General features: G+C 52.3%; 1 protein-coding gene across 1 annotated transcript; it reads left to right on the top strand.

Annotated features, from left to right (window-relative positions):
• Positions 1–10,265, top strand: LOC127576237 (rho-related GTP-binding protein RhoG-like). Its single transcript, XM_052026674.1, has 2 exons — positions 1–352; positions 9,505–10,265. Exon 2 carries the CDS (start codon positions 9,522–9,524, stop codon positions 10,098–10,100), a length of 579 nt encoding a protein of 192 aa, XP_051882634.1. The 5' UTR covers positions 1–352; positions 9,505–9,521; the 3' UTR covers positions 10,101–10,265.
• Positions 10,266–13,609: the final 3,344 nt, after the last annotated feature.

Raw genomic sequence — 13,609 nt, 5'->3', positions numbered from 1 at the left:
TACATTTAAGAAGGAACAGCACACCCAAGATAGAGTCAGTGTGTTCCCACAGCATCTCAGCTGCAGTGTGACTTGTTGTGAGAATGTATTTTAAGCAAGACAGAAGTGCTAGACCCTGTCCAGGGGGAGGGAAGTGCCAGAGAATTTAAAATATTGCCCCTCCCACTGCCTATAATCTGCTGGCACCGTGCAGCCTGCTCCCAGTCAGTGCTTGGGAACTGCCTGCTCGTTGTCAGGGTCCCAACCCTCGCCAAAATGTCCAGGATGAGTGTGCCTCAGCTCAGACCCCGTCAACGCTCACCGTGATCCCTCAGAAGGGGTCTGACACCCCTCCGCACAGCTCTCGGCTCAGGTGAGATTCAACTTAACCCTTCATTGCCCTTGAGGGTCGCCACATTAATTGACACTCCGATAAATTAGCCAAGAGGATTTTTGTTCTGTGTGGGGAGGGCAAGAGGGAATACCCAGTGAGGGTGGGTGTGGGGGTTGGGGGGGGGGCGAGAGTGTGGAGCTTATCGCTACAGGGAGGTAGGAGGTGAAGGGGAGCAGTGGGGAGGGGGAGGCAGCTTAAAGGGAAGCTGGGAGGGAGGGGGAATGGGAGGAAGCTGGTGTGGAGTGGGTACAGCAGCATGAAGTATAGGGGCCAAAGGGCCTGTCTCTGTGCTGTGGGTGCAAGGGAAGCAAGAACTGACCCAGAATCCAGCCTCTGGATGTGCCGATGGGGCATCTGTCACAGTTACGTGGGTTGGTGTGTACACAGCAAGAGCCCACAAACGACAAGAATCCCAGGAATGTTGGCTGTTGACACCCTCCTGTTTCTTGTAAAGAATGGCCCCCGACCCAAGGGAGAATTCCTTCACCTTCTTTCCAGTGGAGATTGGGTGGGGTTGGGGGGATCTTTCATGTCCACAGGAGACTTGATTTAATGGTTCATTGGAAATATCAGCACTCCTGCAGTGTGACTGACACTCCCTCAGTACCACCCCTCCCATGGTGTGACCCTCCCTCAGTACCATCCCTCCCATGGTGTGACCCTCCCTCAGTACCATCCCTCCCATGGTGTGACCCTCCCTCAGTACCATCCCTCCCATGGTGTGACCCTCCCTCAGTACCATCCCTCCCATGGTGTGACCCTCCTTCAGTACCGTCCCTCCCATGGTGTGACCCTCCTTCAGCACCGCCCCTCCCACAGTGTGATCCTCCCTCAGTGTGATCCTCCCTCAGTACTGCCCCTCCCATGATGGGAACGTTGTCCAAGGTTACATGCCAAGTGTTGGGTGTCCAGCTTGAACCCATGACCTTCTGGTTCAGAGTTTGGTGGGTTGTCCCATGCTCCCTGACCCCAGCAGACAGCAACCTCTGGAAAGGGTAGAATTGGTTTGTCCACTGGAGACTGCCATCCTCACCCGTCCGTCTCACGGCTCACATTTCAGTCCTTTTAACCAGGGTCAGGTTTCCCCCTTGTGAACCTCTCCTCTATCTCCAGCTCCAACTTCCCTGTCCTACTTGGTATTGGTTTATTATTGTCACTTGTACCGAGGTACAGTGAAAAACTTGTCTTGCGTACTGATCGTACAGGTCAATTCATTACACAGTGCAGTTACACTGAGTTAGTACAAAGTGCATTGATGTAGTACAGGTAAAGCAATAACAGTACAGAGTAAAGTGTCGCAGCTACAGAGAAAGTGCAGTGTAATAAGGTGCAAGGTCACAACAAGGTAGATCAGGAGGTCATAGTCCATCTCATCCTATAAGGGAACCATTCAATAGTCTTATCACAGTGGGGTAGAAGCTGTCCTTAACTCTGGTGGTACGTGCCCTCAGGCTCCTGTATCTTAGATTCCCGGTCTTGAAATTGGGATCCAAGGCTCAGTCTGCCATGTGTAGGGGGACAAGGAGTCCATCAGCCTCTCCTCTCTCCCCGCACAGCCCCTGCTCCTCTCCCTAGGCCCAGAGTCAGCTGCAGAGTTCTTGGCCAAGATTCAGCTCAGTCACTGCTGAATCCGAGCTCGAGACAGGCACTTGGCAAGTGTTAAAGGTCACCGGTCAGCTTGTGTCCAAAATTAGCCCAGCAATCCTGGAAGCCAGTTCTGTCTGGCAGGGCAGGGAGCACTGTGCCTTTAAAGGGGCCTCAGTGTGGAGAAAGGCTCAGTACTAATGACGTGGACCCACCTCGTCTGCAGACACACTCAACCGCCAACTGCACCCCAACCGGTTCCGCTTGTTCCTGTTCTCAGTGACACAGGAATCAGTCAGAGGCATTCCCAGCGACGCCCAGGGAGTGGGGTCTCGGGGGCAGAGGTGGGGAATGTGAACAGCAGACACCCACTGACCAGAAACCCCATCCAACACCACTCCCACCCTCACCTCTGCACTCCCCCCCCACCATCCCCACTCCCACATCTGCACTCCCTGACCACCACATACACCCCCTCCCACACACCTCCACCCCACCACCTCTACACTCCCCCCATGCCTGTCCCCAACACCACATAGACAAAGAACCCCAACTCAACACCTCCATACTCCCCCAGCAGCACCTCCCACCCTGAGATCCTTTCCCATCTCCCCCCCCCCACCCCACTGGATCACTCGACAGATCATTAACTCTGCTCACTGAGTTCAATACAGTGAGATGATCGAAATAGTGTCATACTGTGGGAGAGGCAGTGAGGAGGGAGGGTCACACTGTGGGAGGGGTGGTACTGAGGGAGGGTCACACTGTGGGGGGGCGGTACTGAGGGAGGGTCACGCTGTGGGAGGGGCAGTATTGAGGGAGGGTCACACTGTGGGAGGGGCAGTACTGAGGGAGGGTCACACTGAGGGAGGGGCAGTACTGAGGGAGGGGCAGTACTGAGGGAGGGTCACACTGTAGGAGAGGCAGTACAGAGATTTCTCAGTATTCTGGAGTCAGTGTTACCCTCAAGCAACATCAGTAGGAGGGATTACCGAATTGGTGTAGTGGGATCTTGCTGTGTTCTGGTGTTAGGACAGTGACTGTGTGTCTGGGGGGGTTGACCTGAGGAGGGGGCAGTTGGAGGGAGGAATCAATGGGGAGTATCACGTGTTGGTGGCCCTGGTGTTCTCCACCCGACCCTCCCTCCCTCTCCGGCCCCCAGTCCCCTCACTGAACTCCCTGGCACTGAATCAACCTGCCCCTCCTTCCCAAATCATCCTAGGTGACCCCAATCCCCCACCCCTGACTCCACCCTCCCCAGGCCAGTCCCCCTCAGTCTTCCCTACACCTGCATGGGGTCTTGCAGAACTCAGATGTCCTGTGTCCCCACCACCCTGTTCCAAACCCCCTCCGCTGGGACTCTGTGCACCCCATACCCAGTCCAGCCACAGCTTAAAGCAGATCACCTTGGAAACACTGAGCACGTCAGGCAGCGTCTGTTGAGACAGACACAGAGGTAATGTTTCCGGTGGAAGACCTTTGATTGGTTCCAATGAAGGGTCCCTGACCTGAAGCACTGCCTGCCTCTCCCCCACAGATGCTGCCTGACTCGTTGAGTGTTCGCAACATCTTTACTGCAGGTTTCCAGCACCTGTGGCACTTTCCTTTCCATTTGAAGATCTCACTCGTTTTTAAACATTTTTCTGGCCCTAGCCCCTCCCACAAGGAAACGAGGAGTAGGCCACATGGCTTCTCAAGCCTGTCCCACCATTCAATGTGATCATGGCTGATCCTCAGCTCCTCCCAACCCCTCTTCCCTCCTACAATGCTCCAGACTCAGATTCCGGCCCCTTGGTCATCCATGGATTTATGCATTCCAGCACAGGTGGCCGTGCCTCCAGCTGCTTGATCCCGAACTCTGGAATTCCCTCCCTAACCTCCCCCTCTCTCCTCAACACTCGGGGGGACCTCTGAATGGATCGGTCACCTTTAATTACTGCTGTGTTGGTATCCGGTGACAGGTGCTAGGGATGATTTAGATGTGGGAGCAGCTACAGTAAAGCAGTGAATGTTGTTATTGTTAATGGGTTCAGGAAGCCCTCTGCTTCTGGGGGTGTTGGGAGAGTGGAGGGAGGGAGGGGTGGGGGAATGGGAGGGAAGGTGGGGGAATGAGAGGGAGGGGAGGGAGGGGTGGAACTGTTACTAACTGTGGTTGATCTGACAGTGCTAGAGGTCAGAGTCACAGAGTTGTACAGCACATTAACAGGCCCTTCGGCCCACGTCCATGCCAACTCTTTTGCCCATCTACACTAATCCCATTTGCCTGCATAGGACAGTATCCTTCTATATATTGTCTATTTAAGTGTCTGTCTAAATGCCTCTTAAACGCAGCGATAGTATCTGATTCCGCCACCTCCTCTGGCAACACGTTCCAGATATCAACCCTTCTCCGTGTAATCAACTTACCCCTCAGAACCCCTTTAAACCTCCTTCCTCTCACCTTAAACCTGTGACCTCTTGTTTTCAATACCCCTACCCTGGGAGAAAGATTCTGACTATCTACCCTATCTATGCCTCTTATAATCTCTACCAGATCACCCGTCGCCCCCCCTTCCCTCCAGGGAACACAAGCCCAGCCTATCCAATCTCTCCCCATAACTAAGGTCCTCCAGTACAGGCAACATCCCAGTGAATCACCACTGCACGCTCTCCAGCGCAACCACATCCTTCCTATAGTGAGATGATCAGAAGTGCAGACAGGATTCCAAGTGCGGTCTAACCAGTGTTTTGCAAAGTTGCAACATAACCTCCCAACTCCTACATTCTATGCACGACCTATAAAGGCAAGAATGCCAAATGCCCTCTTCACCACCCTCTCCACCTGTGCTGCCACCTTCAGGGACCTGTGGACTTGACCCGAGGAGTGGAAGGATGAGCTAAGAGTTGCCACATCCACTTTCTGGGAACAAGGTTAGGGGAATGTTAAAAATACCAGTCAGTTACACTTCCCTGTTTAGTTTTAAAATTATACTGATGACATAACTGGAAATTCAACAATCGGGTCAGTGTCTGAAGTGTGTGCGTCTGGTTGTGGGTGTCTCTGTGTGTGTAAATGTGTGTGTGTGAACGTGAGTATGAGGGAGTGTTGCTTTTGTGAATGTGTGTGTGTTCATGTGTGAGTGAGGGAGTGAATGTGTACGTGTGTGTGCGCACATTTTTGTGTGTGAGGTGTATGTGTACGTGTGTATGTGAATGTGTGTAAATGATTGCATGTCTGTATGAGTGTGTTTACTGTGTGTGTGTGCACGCACGCGCACCCATGTACATCCCTGGTCTCTCTGCCACCTTCTCAAACAATGGGGTTCCATATACCCCTCCAGTTTTTACGGGACCTGTTCCGTAACCTGCAGAATTCTGGAAGCTGACAGCCAATGTCCCACTATTTCCACAGCTCCCTCTGCCAGTGCTCTGGGATGCAGATGGTCACCCCCTTCATTTCCCCACCATTTTCCACTGATACTAATCCCCTCAATTCCTCTTTCACACCAGACTCTTGGTTCCCCTCTCTTTCTAGCAAGTTCTTTGTGCTCTCTTCCGTGTAGGCAGAAGCAGAGGATTTGTTTAATCACTCTGCCACTTCTCCCCCCAGCACATTCTCAGTAACACAAAAAGACGCATTTCACTGGGAGTTTCGATGTACATGTGACTAATAAATAAATATCTTAAATATCTGTATCTTATATCTTCTCCTGTTCTGACTGTGAGGAACCTATGTTTGTCCTCACTAATCATTAGCTTTTTACACATTTAGAGTCACAGAGTCCTACAGTACAGAAACAGGCCTTTCGGCCCATCTTGTCCATGCCAACCATCACATACCCATCTACACCAACCCCATTTTCCAGCACTCTGTCCGTACCCCTCACTGCCTTGGTCAAGTGCACACCAGATACTTCTTGGATGTTGTGAGAGTCTCTACCACCACCAATCCCTTCAGGGAGTGCGTTCCAGGTTCCAACCACTCACTACTCTTTTCCTCGGATTCCTTCTAAACCTCCTAGTCCTCAGCTTACATCTGTGCCTCTCATCTTAGACACCTCTACCGCGGGGAAATGTTTTTACCTTCTACCCTATCTGTGCCCCTCATAGTTTTGTACATCTCTATCAGGATCCCCCCTCAGCCTCCTCCACATCAAGGGAAACAGACCCAGCCTCCCCTCATAACTGAAATGCTCCATCCCAGATAACGTCCTGGAGAATCTCCTCTGCACCCTCTCCAATGCAGTCATCTCCTTCCTATGGTGTGGTGACCAGAGATCCACACAATGTCCAGCTGTGGCCTAACCAACATTTTATGAAGTTGTACTAAGGCCTCCCTGCTCTTATATCCCATGCCCCAGCTAATGAAGGCAGGTATCCTGTACGCCTTCTTCCTCATCCTATCTCTGCTGTCACTTTTAGGGATCCTTGGACTTGTACACCAAGGTCCCTTTGTTCCTCAATACTCCCTAGGGCCGTATCATTCATAGTATACATCCCACCCTCCCAAAATGTTTCACCTTGCATTTATCAGGATTAAATTCCATCTGCCATTGCTCTGCCCAAATTACCAACGGATCAATATCACCTTACTAATCATACCTCCTAATATTCACATCTTGGCTGTTAACAGCAAGAGTCCCAGCACTGATCCCTGTGGAACTCCAGATCACACACAGCCACTCACAAAGACAACCCTCAACCTCTGGCGCCTATCACCAAACAAGTTTTGAATCCAGTTTGCCAACTTGCCTTGGATCACACGTGCTTGAAACTTTTGGACCTGCCCTCCATTTTAAAGACTTTACTGAAGTCCACATAAAGCATTTCAACCACATTGCCCTCATCAATATATTTAATTACCTCTTCAAAACCTCGATGTCAGACAGGATCTTCACCAACAAATCCGTGCTGACTATCTCTAATCAATCCTCACCTCTCCAAGTGTACACTCATTCTGTCCCTCAGCATTTTTTCCAATAATTTCTCCACCAGACATTAGATGAACTGGCACATGAACTCCTTGGTTATCCCTACTTGTACAGTTCAATTATCTTCCAAGGTCACTCTATATTTTTGCTCTCTTAATCAATCTCTTGGCCTATTTTTGCTTACAATTTGCCTCCTCTTTGGATCTAACACGATAACTTCCATGGTTAGGTGTGGTTGTCATTTTATACCTGGCAGGAATGTATAACTTGCAGTTTCTACATTTGTTCCTTAAACACTAACCATTGCCTGTCCACTGTCATGTCTTTCAGTGAAGCTCCCCAGACAAAGACGATTCACCCTCATCCCTTCGTCAATTTATTTGTTTAGATCTAGGACCCTAGTCTCCCACACCCTCAAAGGGGCTTTTGTTTTGGCCAAGAACCCCTCTGCTCTCTTAGATGGAAGAGATCCTATCACCACTATTGAGAGTGTCTGTCCCATTTCTGAGGGCCAATGTTTACTCCCACCCCCCTTAACACCACAAGGCAGGTGCTCCTTATGCTACCACATTACAGACTGTGACACTGATCTTGCTGTTGTGCTTCCCCCTTTATAGCAGTGGCTATGTCACGAAACCTGGTGGTGTTGTGGGTAGCAAGGTAGGTTGCCTAAGGCTACAGCAGGATATAGATCAGATGGAAAGTCGGGCAGACTGTTGCCAGTTGGAAGTTAACCTCAACCAGTGCAAGGTGATGCATTTTGGAAAGTCAAATAAGGGTAGGGTGTATACAGTAAATAGTAAGGCGCTAAGTAATGTTGATGAACAGAGAGACCTGGAGGTTCAAGTCCATAGTTCCCTGAAAGTAGCTAAATAGGGTGGTGAAGAAGGTGTACAGGCTGCTTGCCTTCATTGGATGTGGCACAGACTACAAAAATTGGGACATCATGTTACAAAAAATTGTGCGCAGTTCAGGTCACCAGTAGGAAGTGACTGCACAGAAGAGGGTGCAGAGGAGATTCACCAGGATGTTGCCGAGGATGGAGTGGTTCAGTTATAAGGAGACTGCATGGGCATAAAAGATAGAATTTTTTCTCATGGTGGAGGTGTCTAAGCCAAGAGTGCAGGTTTAAGGTGAGATGGTTAGAGGAGATCGGAGGAAGAATTTTTTCTCCCAGAGAGTATTTGGAACCTAGAATGCACTGCCTGGGGGGGGGGGGGGGGGGGGTGGTGATGGAGGCAGAGACTCTCACATTACAGAAGCATCCAGAGAAGCACTTGAAGTGTCAAGGTATAGAAGGCTGTGGCCTAATGCAGGTAAATGGCATTGGTGTGGATGAGTGCAATGGTTAGCATGGACATGGTGGGCCAAAGGGCCTGTTTCTGTGCTTTACCACTTATGACTCCACTGTGGATTTGGAAGTCTAGGAGACACCACTGTTACCACACTTTCTGGTTGTCCCATTACAGTGGAGACTTTGGAGTGGGTGCAGGAGAGGGTCACCAGGATGCTGCCTGGATTAGAGGGCGTGTACTATAGAGAGAGATTAGACAAACTTGGGTTGTTTTCTCCGGAGCGTCGGAGGCTGAACAGAGAGCTAACAGCAGTTGTAAAATGATGAGAGGCATAGATAGGGTGGACAGTCAGAATCATTTTGCCCAGGGTAGAAATGTCAAATACTAGAGGACCTCTATTTAAGGTAAGTGGGAAAAGTTTGAAGTTGTGTGGAGCAAGTTTGCACAAAAACTGGGAGGTGCCTGGAACGGCTGCCAGGCAAGGTGGTGGAAGCAGATACAATAGAGGCGTTTAGGAGACTGTTAGGCAGAGACATGAATATGCAGGGAATGGAGGGATATGGACCATGTGCAGGTAGAAGGGGCTTAGTTTAATTTGGCATTGTGTTCGGCACAGACATTGTGGGCCGAAGGGCCTGTTCCATGTTCCTATGCCATTATGTTCTATGTTCATGTGCTGTTCTATGTTCCACGTTCCTGTGCTGTGCTGTTCTATGTTCCACGTTCCTGTGCTATACTGTTCTATGTTCCATGTTCCTGTGCTGTACTGTTCTATGTTCCACGTTCCTGTGCTGTACTGTTCCTTGTTCCTGTGCCGTACTGTTCTATGTTCCATGTTCCTGTGCTGTACTGTTCTATGTTCCACGTTCCTGTGCTGTACTGTTCCTTGTTCCTGTGCCGTACTGTTCTATGTTCCACGTTCCTGTGCTGTGCTGTTCTATGTTCGACGTTCCTGTGCTATACTGTTCTATGTTCCATGTTCCTGTGCTGTACTGTTCTATGTTCCACGTTCCTGTGCTGTACTGTTCCTTGTTCCTGTGCCGTACTGTTCTATGTTCCATGTTCCTGTGCTGTACTGTTCTATGTTCCATGTTCCTGTGCTGTACTGTTCTGTGTTCCATGTTCCTGTGCTGTACTGTTGTATGTTCCATATTCCTGTGCTGTACTGTTGTATGTTCCTGTGCCGTACTGTTCTGTGTTCCATGTCCCTGTGCTATATTGTTGTATGTTCCATGTTCCTGTGCTGTACTGTTCTATGTTCCATGTTCTCTTGTACTGTTTTACGTTACGCCGGATACTGCGGTTTTGAGCTGTTGGTTGATCTTTGGCCGGTTGTCCGCAGGTTTTCTGGTCGGGGAGATGGTGACCATCAAGGTGATGCTGCTGGGCAGTGAGCTGGTGGGGAAGACCTCCCTCATCGTCTGCCTGACCACCCGCATCTTCCCTCGGGACAGCCTGCCCACCGTCTTCGACACCTTCAGCACCCAGATAACGGTGAACGAGCGGACGGTGGTGCTCAACGTGTGGGACACGGCGCCGCAGGAGGAGCACCGCCTCTCCGTCCGCCAGTTCTACTACCCGCTCACCGACGTCTTCATCATCTGCTTCTCCATCGGCGACCCCGCCTCCTTCGAGCGGGTGTGGAGCGACTGGTACTCCGAGGTCCACCGGCTCCGGCCCAACGCGCCCGTCCTCCTGGTGGGCACCAAGAAGGACCTGAGGCACGACTCGGCCACCATCCTCGGCCTGCTGCAGCACCAGTCGGCCCCCGTCACCTACCAGCAGGGCGTGCGGCTGGCGCGGCGCATGAGGGCCGCCAAGTACGTGGAGTGCTCGGCGCTGCTGCGCGACGGCGTGGCCGAGGTGTTCGAGGAGGCCGCCCGGGCCGTGCTGCGCGCCGGCCACGCCAAGCGCGCCAGGGCCTGCGTGCTGACGTGACGCGGGGGGGGGGGGGGGCGGTGAACGCGCCAGGAGCCCAGCCAATCCCCGTCGTCCGACGGCCAGTGTGGCGGGAAACTGAGGGCGGGGTCAGACCCCGGAGCGGACAACACCCTTCCCCCCCCCCCGCCATTGTCCGACCCCCGGTGTGGCGGGAAACTGAGGGGGGGGGTCAGACCCCGGAGCGGACAACAGCCCCCCCCCGCCATTGTCCGACCCCCGGTGTGGCGGGAAACTGAGGGGGGGGGGTCAGACCCCGGAGCGGACAACACCCTTCCCCCCCCCCCGCCATTGTCCGACCCCCGGTGTGGCGGGAAACTGAGGGGGGGGGGTCAGACCCCGGAGCGGACAACAGCCCCCCCCCCGCCATTGTCCGACCCCCGGTGTGGCGGGGAACTGAGGGGGGGGGGTCAGACCCCGGAGCGGACAACAGCCCCCCCCCCCGCCATTGTCCGACCCCCGGTGTGGCGGGAAACTGAGGGGGGGGGTCAGACCCCAGAGCGGACAACACCCTCCCCCCACCCCCCCCCCCCCCGCCATTGTCGTCCAACGCCCAGTTTGGTGGGAAATACTGAGGGGGAAGAGGTGAGAGAGAGGGGGAGGAGGAGGAGCAGAAGGGGGGGGGGGCTAGAAGACCGTCAGGAGGGGAGTGGGCCTCCAGCTACACCACCAGGGGACGGGGGGGGGGCACCCAAGGGCATGGCACGGCGGCCACTCGCCATGGACAATGGACTGATGGCCCGGCTGGCAGGTGGACCCTCCCTCCGCTCCCCAGGGCTCCACCAACCCCCCCCCCCCCCCCCCCACCCCCACCCCCGGCGGCAAAACGTTCCCAGTTTCCCGCCAGCACCTCCGGGAATGACGGACGTGGCTGCAGGCAAACACCCCGGCCCGCACTCCGGACACTCCGGGTTACTCGTCTGACGGGATGCCGGACACTGGGACCAGGTCGGGCGACCGCTGTCAGTGCCCCTCCGCCCTGACCTCTCCATCTGTGGTCTGCTGCTCGGGCAGCCCTCCAGACTCCGCGTCGGATTCAACCACTCCACGTGAGTCAGTGATGATAAATCTGATTCCGGCTCCGATGAGAAGAGAGGACGTTGGAAACACTCAGCGGGTCGGGCAGCGTGTGTGGAGGGAGACACAGAGTTAAGGTTTCAGGTCGATGACCCCTCACCAGAGGTTCAGAGACTGATTCTGCTGTTCCTGTTCACGCCAGATTGATTCCTACTGCTGACCCCATCGCTGTAACATCAGCCATACGGCATGGAAACAGGCCCTTCGGCCCAACTCATCCATGCCGACCAAGGTGCCTTCCTGAGCTAGTCCCATTTGCCTTTATTTGGCCCATATCCCTCTAAACCTGTCCAAGGACCCTTTAAATGTTGTTAGTATAGCTGCCTCTACCACTTCCTCTGGCAACTCATTCTATATGCCGACCACCCTATGGGTGAAAAAGTTGCCGCTCAGGTTCTTGTTAAATCCTTCCCCTCTCACTCTAAGCCTATGCCCCCTGGTTTTAGGCTCCCCTACCCTGGGAAAAAGTGTAACCATTTATCTTACCTACGCCCCTCATGATTTCATGAACCTCCATATGGTCACCCCTCAGTCTCCTTCGTTCCAGGGAAAACAGTCCCAGCCTATCCAGTCTCTCCTGATAATTCAAGCCCTCCAGTCCTGGCAACATCCTTGTGAATGTTCACCCTCTCTAACTTAATGATATCCTTCCTATAGCTGGGCGACCAAAACTGCACACAACACACCAAGTGTAGTCTCACCAACATTTTGTACAGCTGTAACACGATGTCCCAGCTCCTGTACTCAGTGTCCTGACCAATGGAGGCAAGTGTGCCGTACGCCTTCTTCACCACCCTGTCTGCCTGTGAACCACTTTCACATTCACCGTATCACACACCTTCCCTCCTGAACTTGTTTCAAACCAGTTCTGTCTCTAACTTGTGATGAAAGTTCATAGACCCAAGGAAAGGTGGCAGACCTGAAACATTGACTGCTTCTCTCTCCACAGATACTGCCTGACCTGCTGAGTGTTTCTAGCATGTCCTGTTTTTATTGCAGACCAGGAGCACTGACTCTCTGCAGATGCTGGAAGTCTGAGGTAAAATCAGAAAATGCTGGAAACACTCAGCAGGCCAGACAGCATCTGAATGGAGAGAAACAGAGTTAACATTTAAGGTTGAAGACCCTTTGTCAATTCTCTCTCCACAGATGCTGCCTGTCCTTCTGAGTATTTCCAGAATTTGCTCTTAATGTTGAAGATCCATTCAGTTGGTGGTGGCCATTTGGCCCCACAAGCCCGTGCTGTTTCTGTAAGAGAGTTACCAGCCGAGCTCCCACCTCCTACCAAGCTGTCTACCAAGCTGGGTTTGGGATTGGCCCTGATTCCAGCCAATGGGAAAACAGGAATAAAAACAAAATGCTGGGAATGCTCAGCAAGTCAGGCAGCATCTGTGGGCAAGGCAACAGAGATAATGTTTCAGCCTGAAGTGTTGACCCTAATTCTCTTCCCACAGATGCTGCCTGATGTGCCAAGTGTTTCCAGCGTTTTCTGATTTTATTCCACATTTGCAGCATCTGCAGTTTTTGAGGTTTTCAGTGGGAAGCCAGGCTCCTCATTACCCAACGGCGGAGGAGCCTCAGTCTGTCACCCGCAGCACCCACCTCCCACCGACCTTTCCTGAGACCAAGAGCTTCCAGTGTTGGGAGATGGTTTTCTACAACAATCCTCCCTCAAGCTCAGGTGGGCTGCTGGGAGAGAGAAACCAACAGGACAACGCTGGAGTTCAAAGATCCCAATATCTGGTGGTGTAAACATCTAGACCAGTGGAATCTATAATTCATAACCTGGCAAGAATTATTGATCTGTAAAGATGATTCCATCAACCTGTCGCTCCACAGTCTATTTCCATCCACAGACCAACCTGCACTACTCCAGAACTCGTTGAGACATAGGCAGCTGATTGGCTGGTGCGTTCAATGGCCTGTACTCTGGGTGACATCTACCTACTAAATGGCTATACATGGAAAAGATGCAAAACACACAAAATGCTGGAGGAACTCAGCAGGTCAGGCAGCATCTATGGAGGGAAATAAACAGTCAACGTTTGTGATTCACAAGAGATTCTGCAGATGCTGGAATCTGGAAGCATAGAAAAACTACAGCACAATTCAGGCCCTTCGGCCCACAAAGCTGTGCTGAAGATGTATAAATTGTTGGAGGAACTCAGCAAATCAGGTAGCATCTTTGGAGATGAACAGTCGACATTGCGGGTGGAGAGCCTTCATCAGGACATTTGTGATTCGTTGGCTGCTTGCCAGCAGTGTGGTGTGATTGGCTGAGTAGCTTAATGGGGTGTGATATGATTGGACAGCATCTTTAAATCAGTGTTGTGATTGGCTGGTTCCATTTCCAGCTTCTTCCCTACCAAAACTGTTTCTGCCAATGTGGAGGGCGGACCTGTGTGAACTTTCACTAACTCTGGTTAACCTCT

Source organism: Pristis pectinata, chromosome 11 (assembly GCF_009764475.1).
Source record: "Pristis pectinata isolate sPriPec2 chromosome 11, sPriPec2.1.pri, whole genome shotgun sequence".
Lineage (NCBI taxonomy): Eukaryota > Metazoa > Chordata > Chondrichthyes > Rhinopristiformes > Pristidae > Pristis > Pristis pectinata.
The sequence above is the reverse complement of the archived record's forward strand: the minus strand, read 5'-3'. Positions and strand labels throughout refer to the sequence as shown.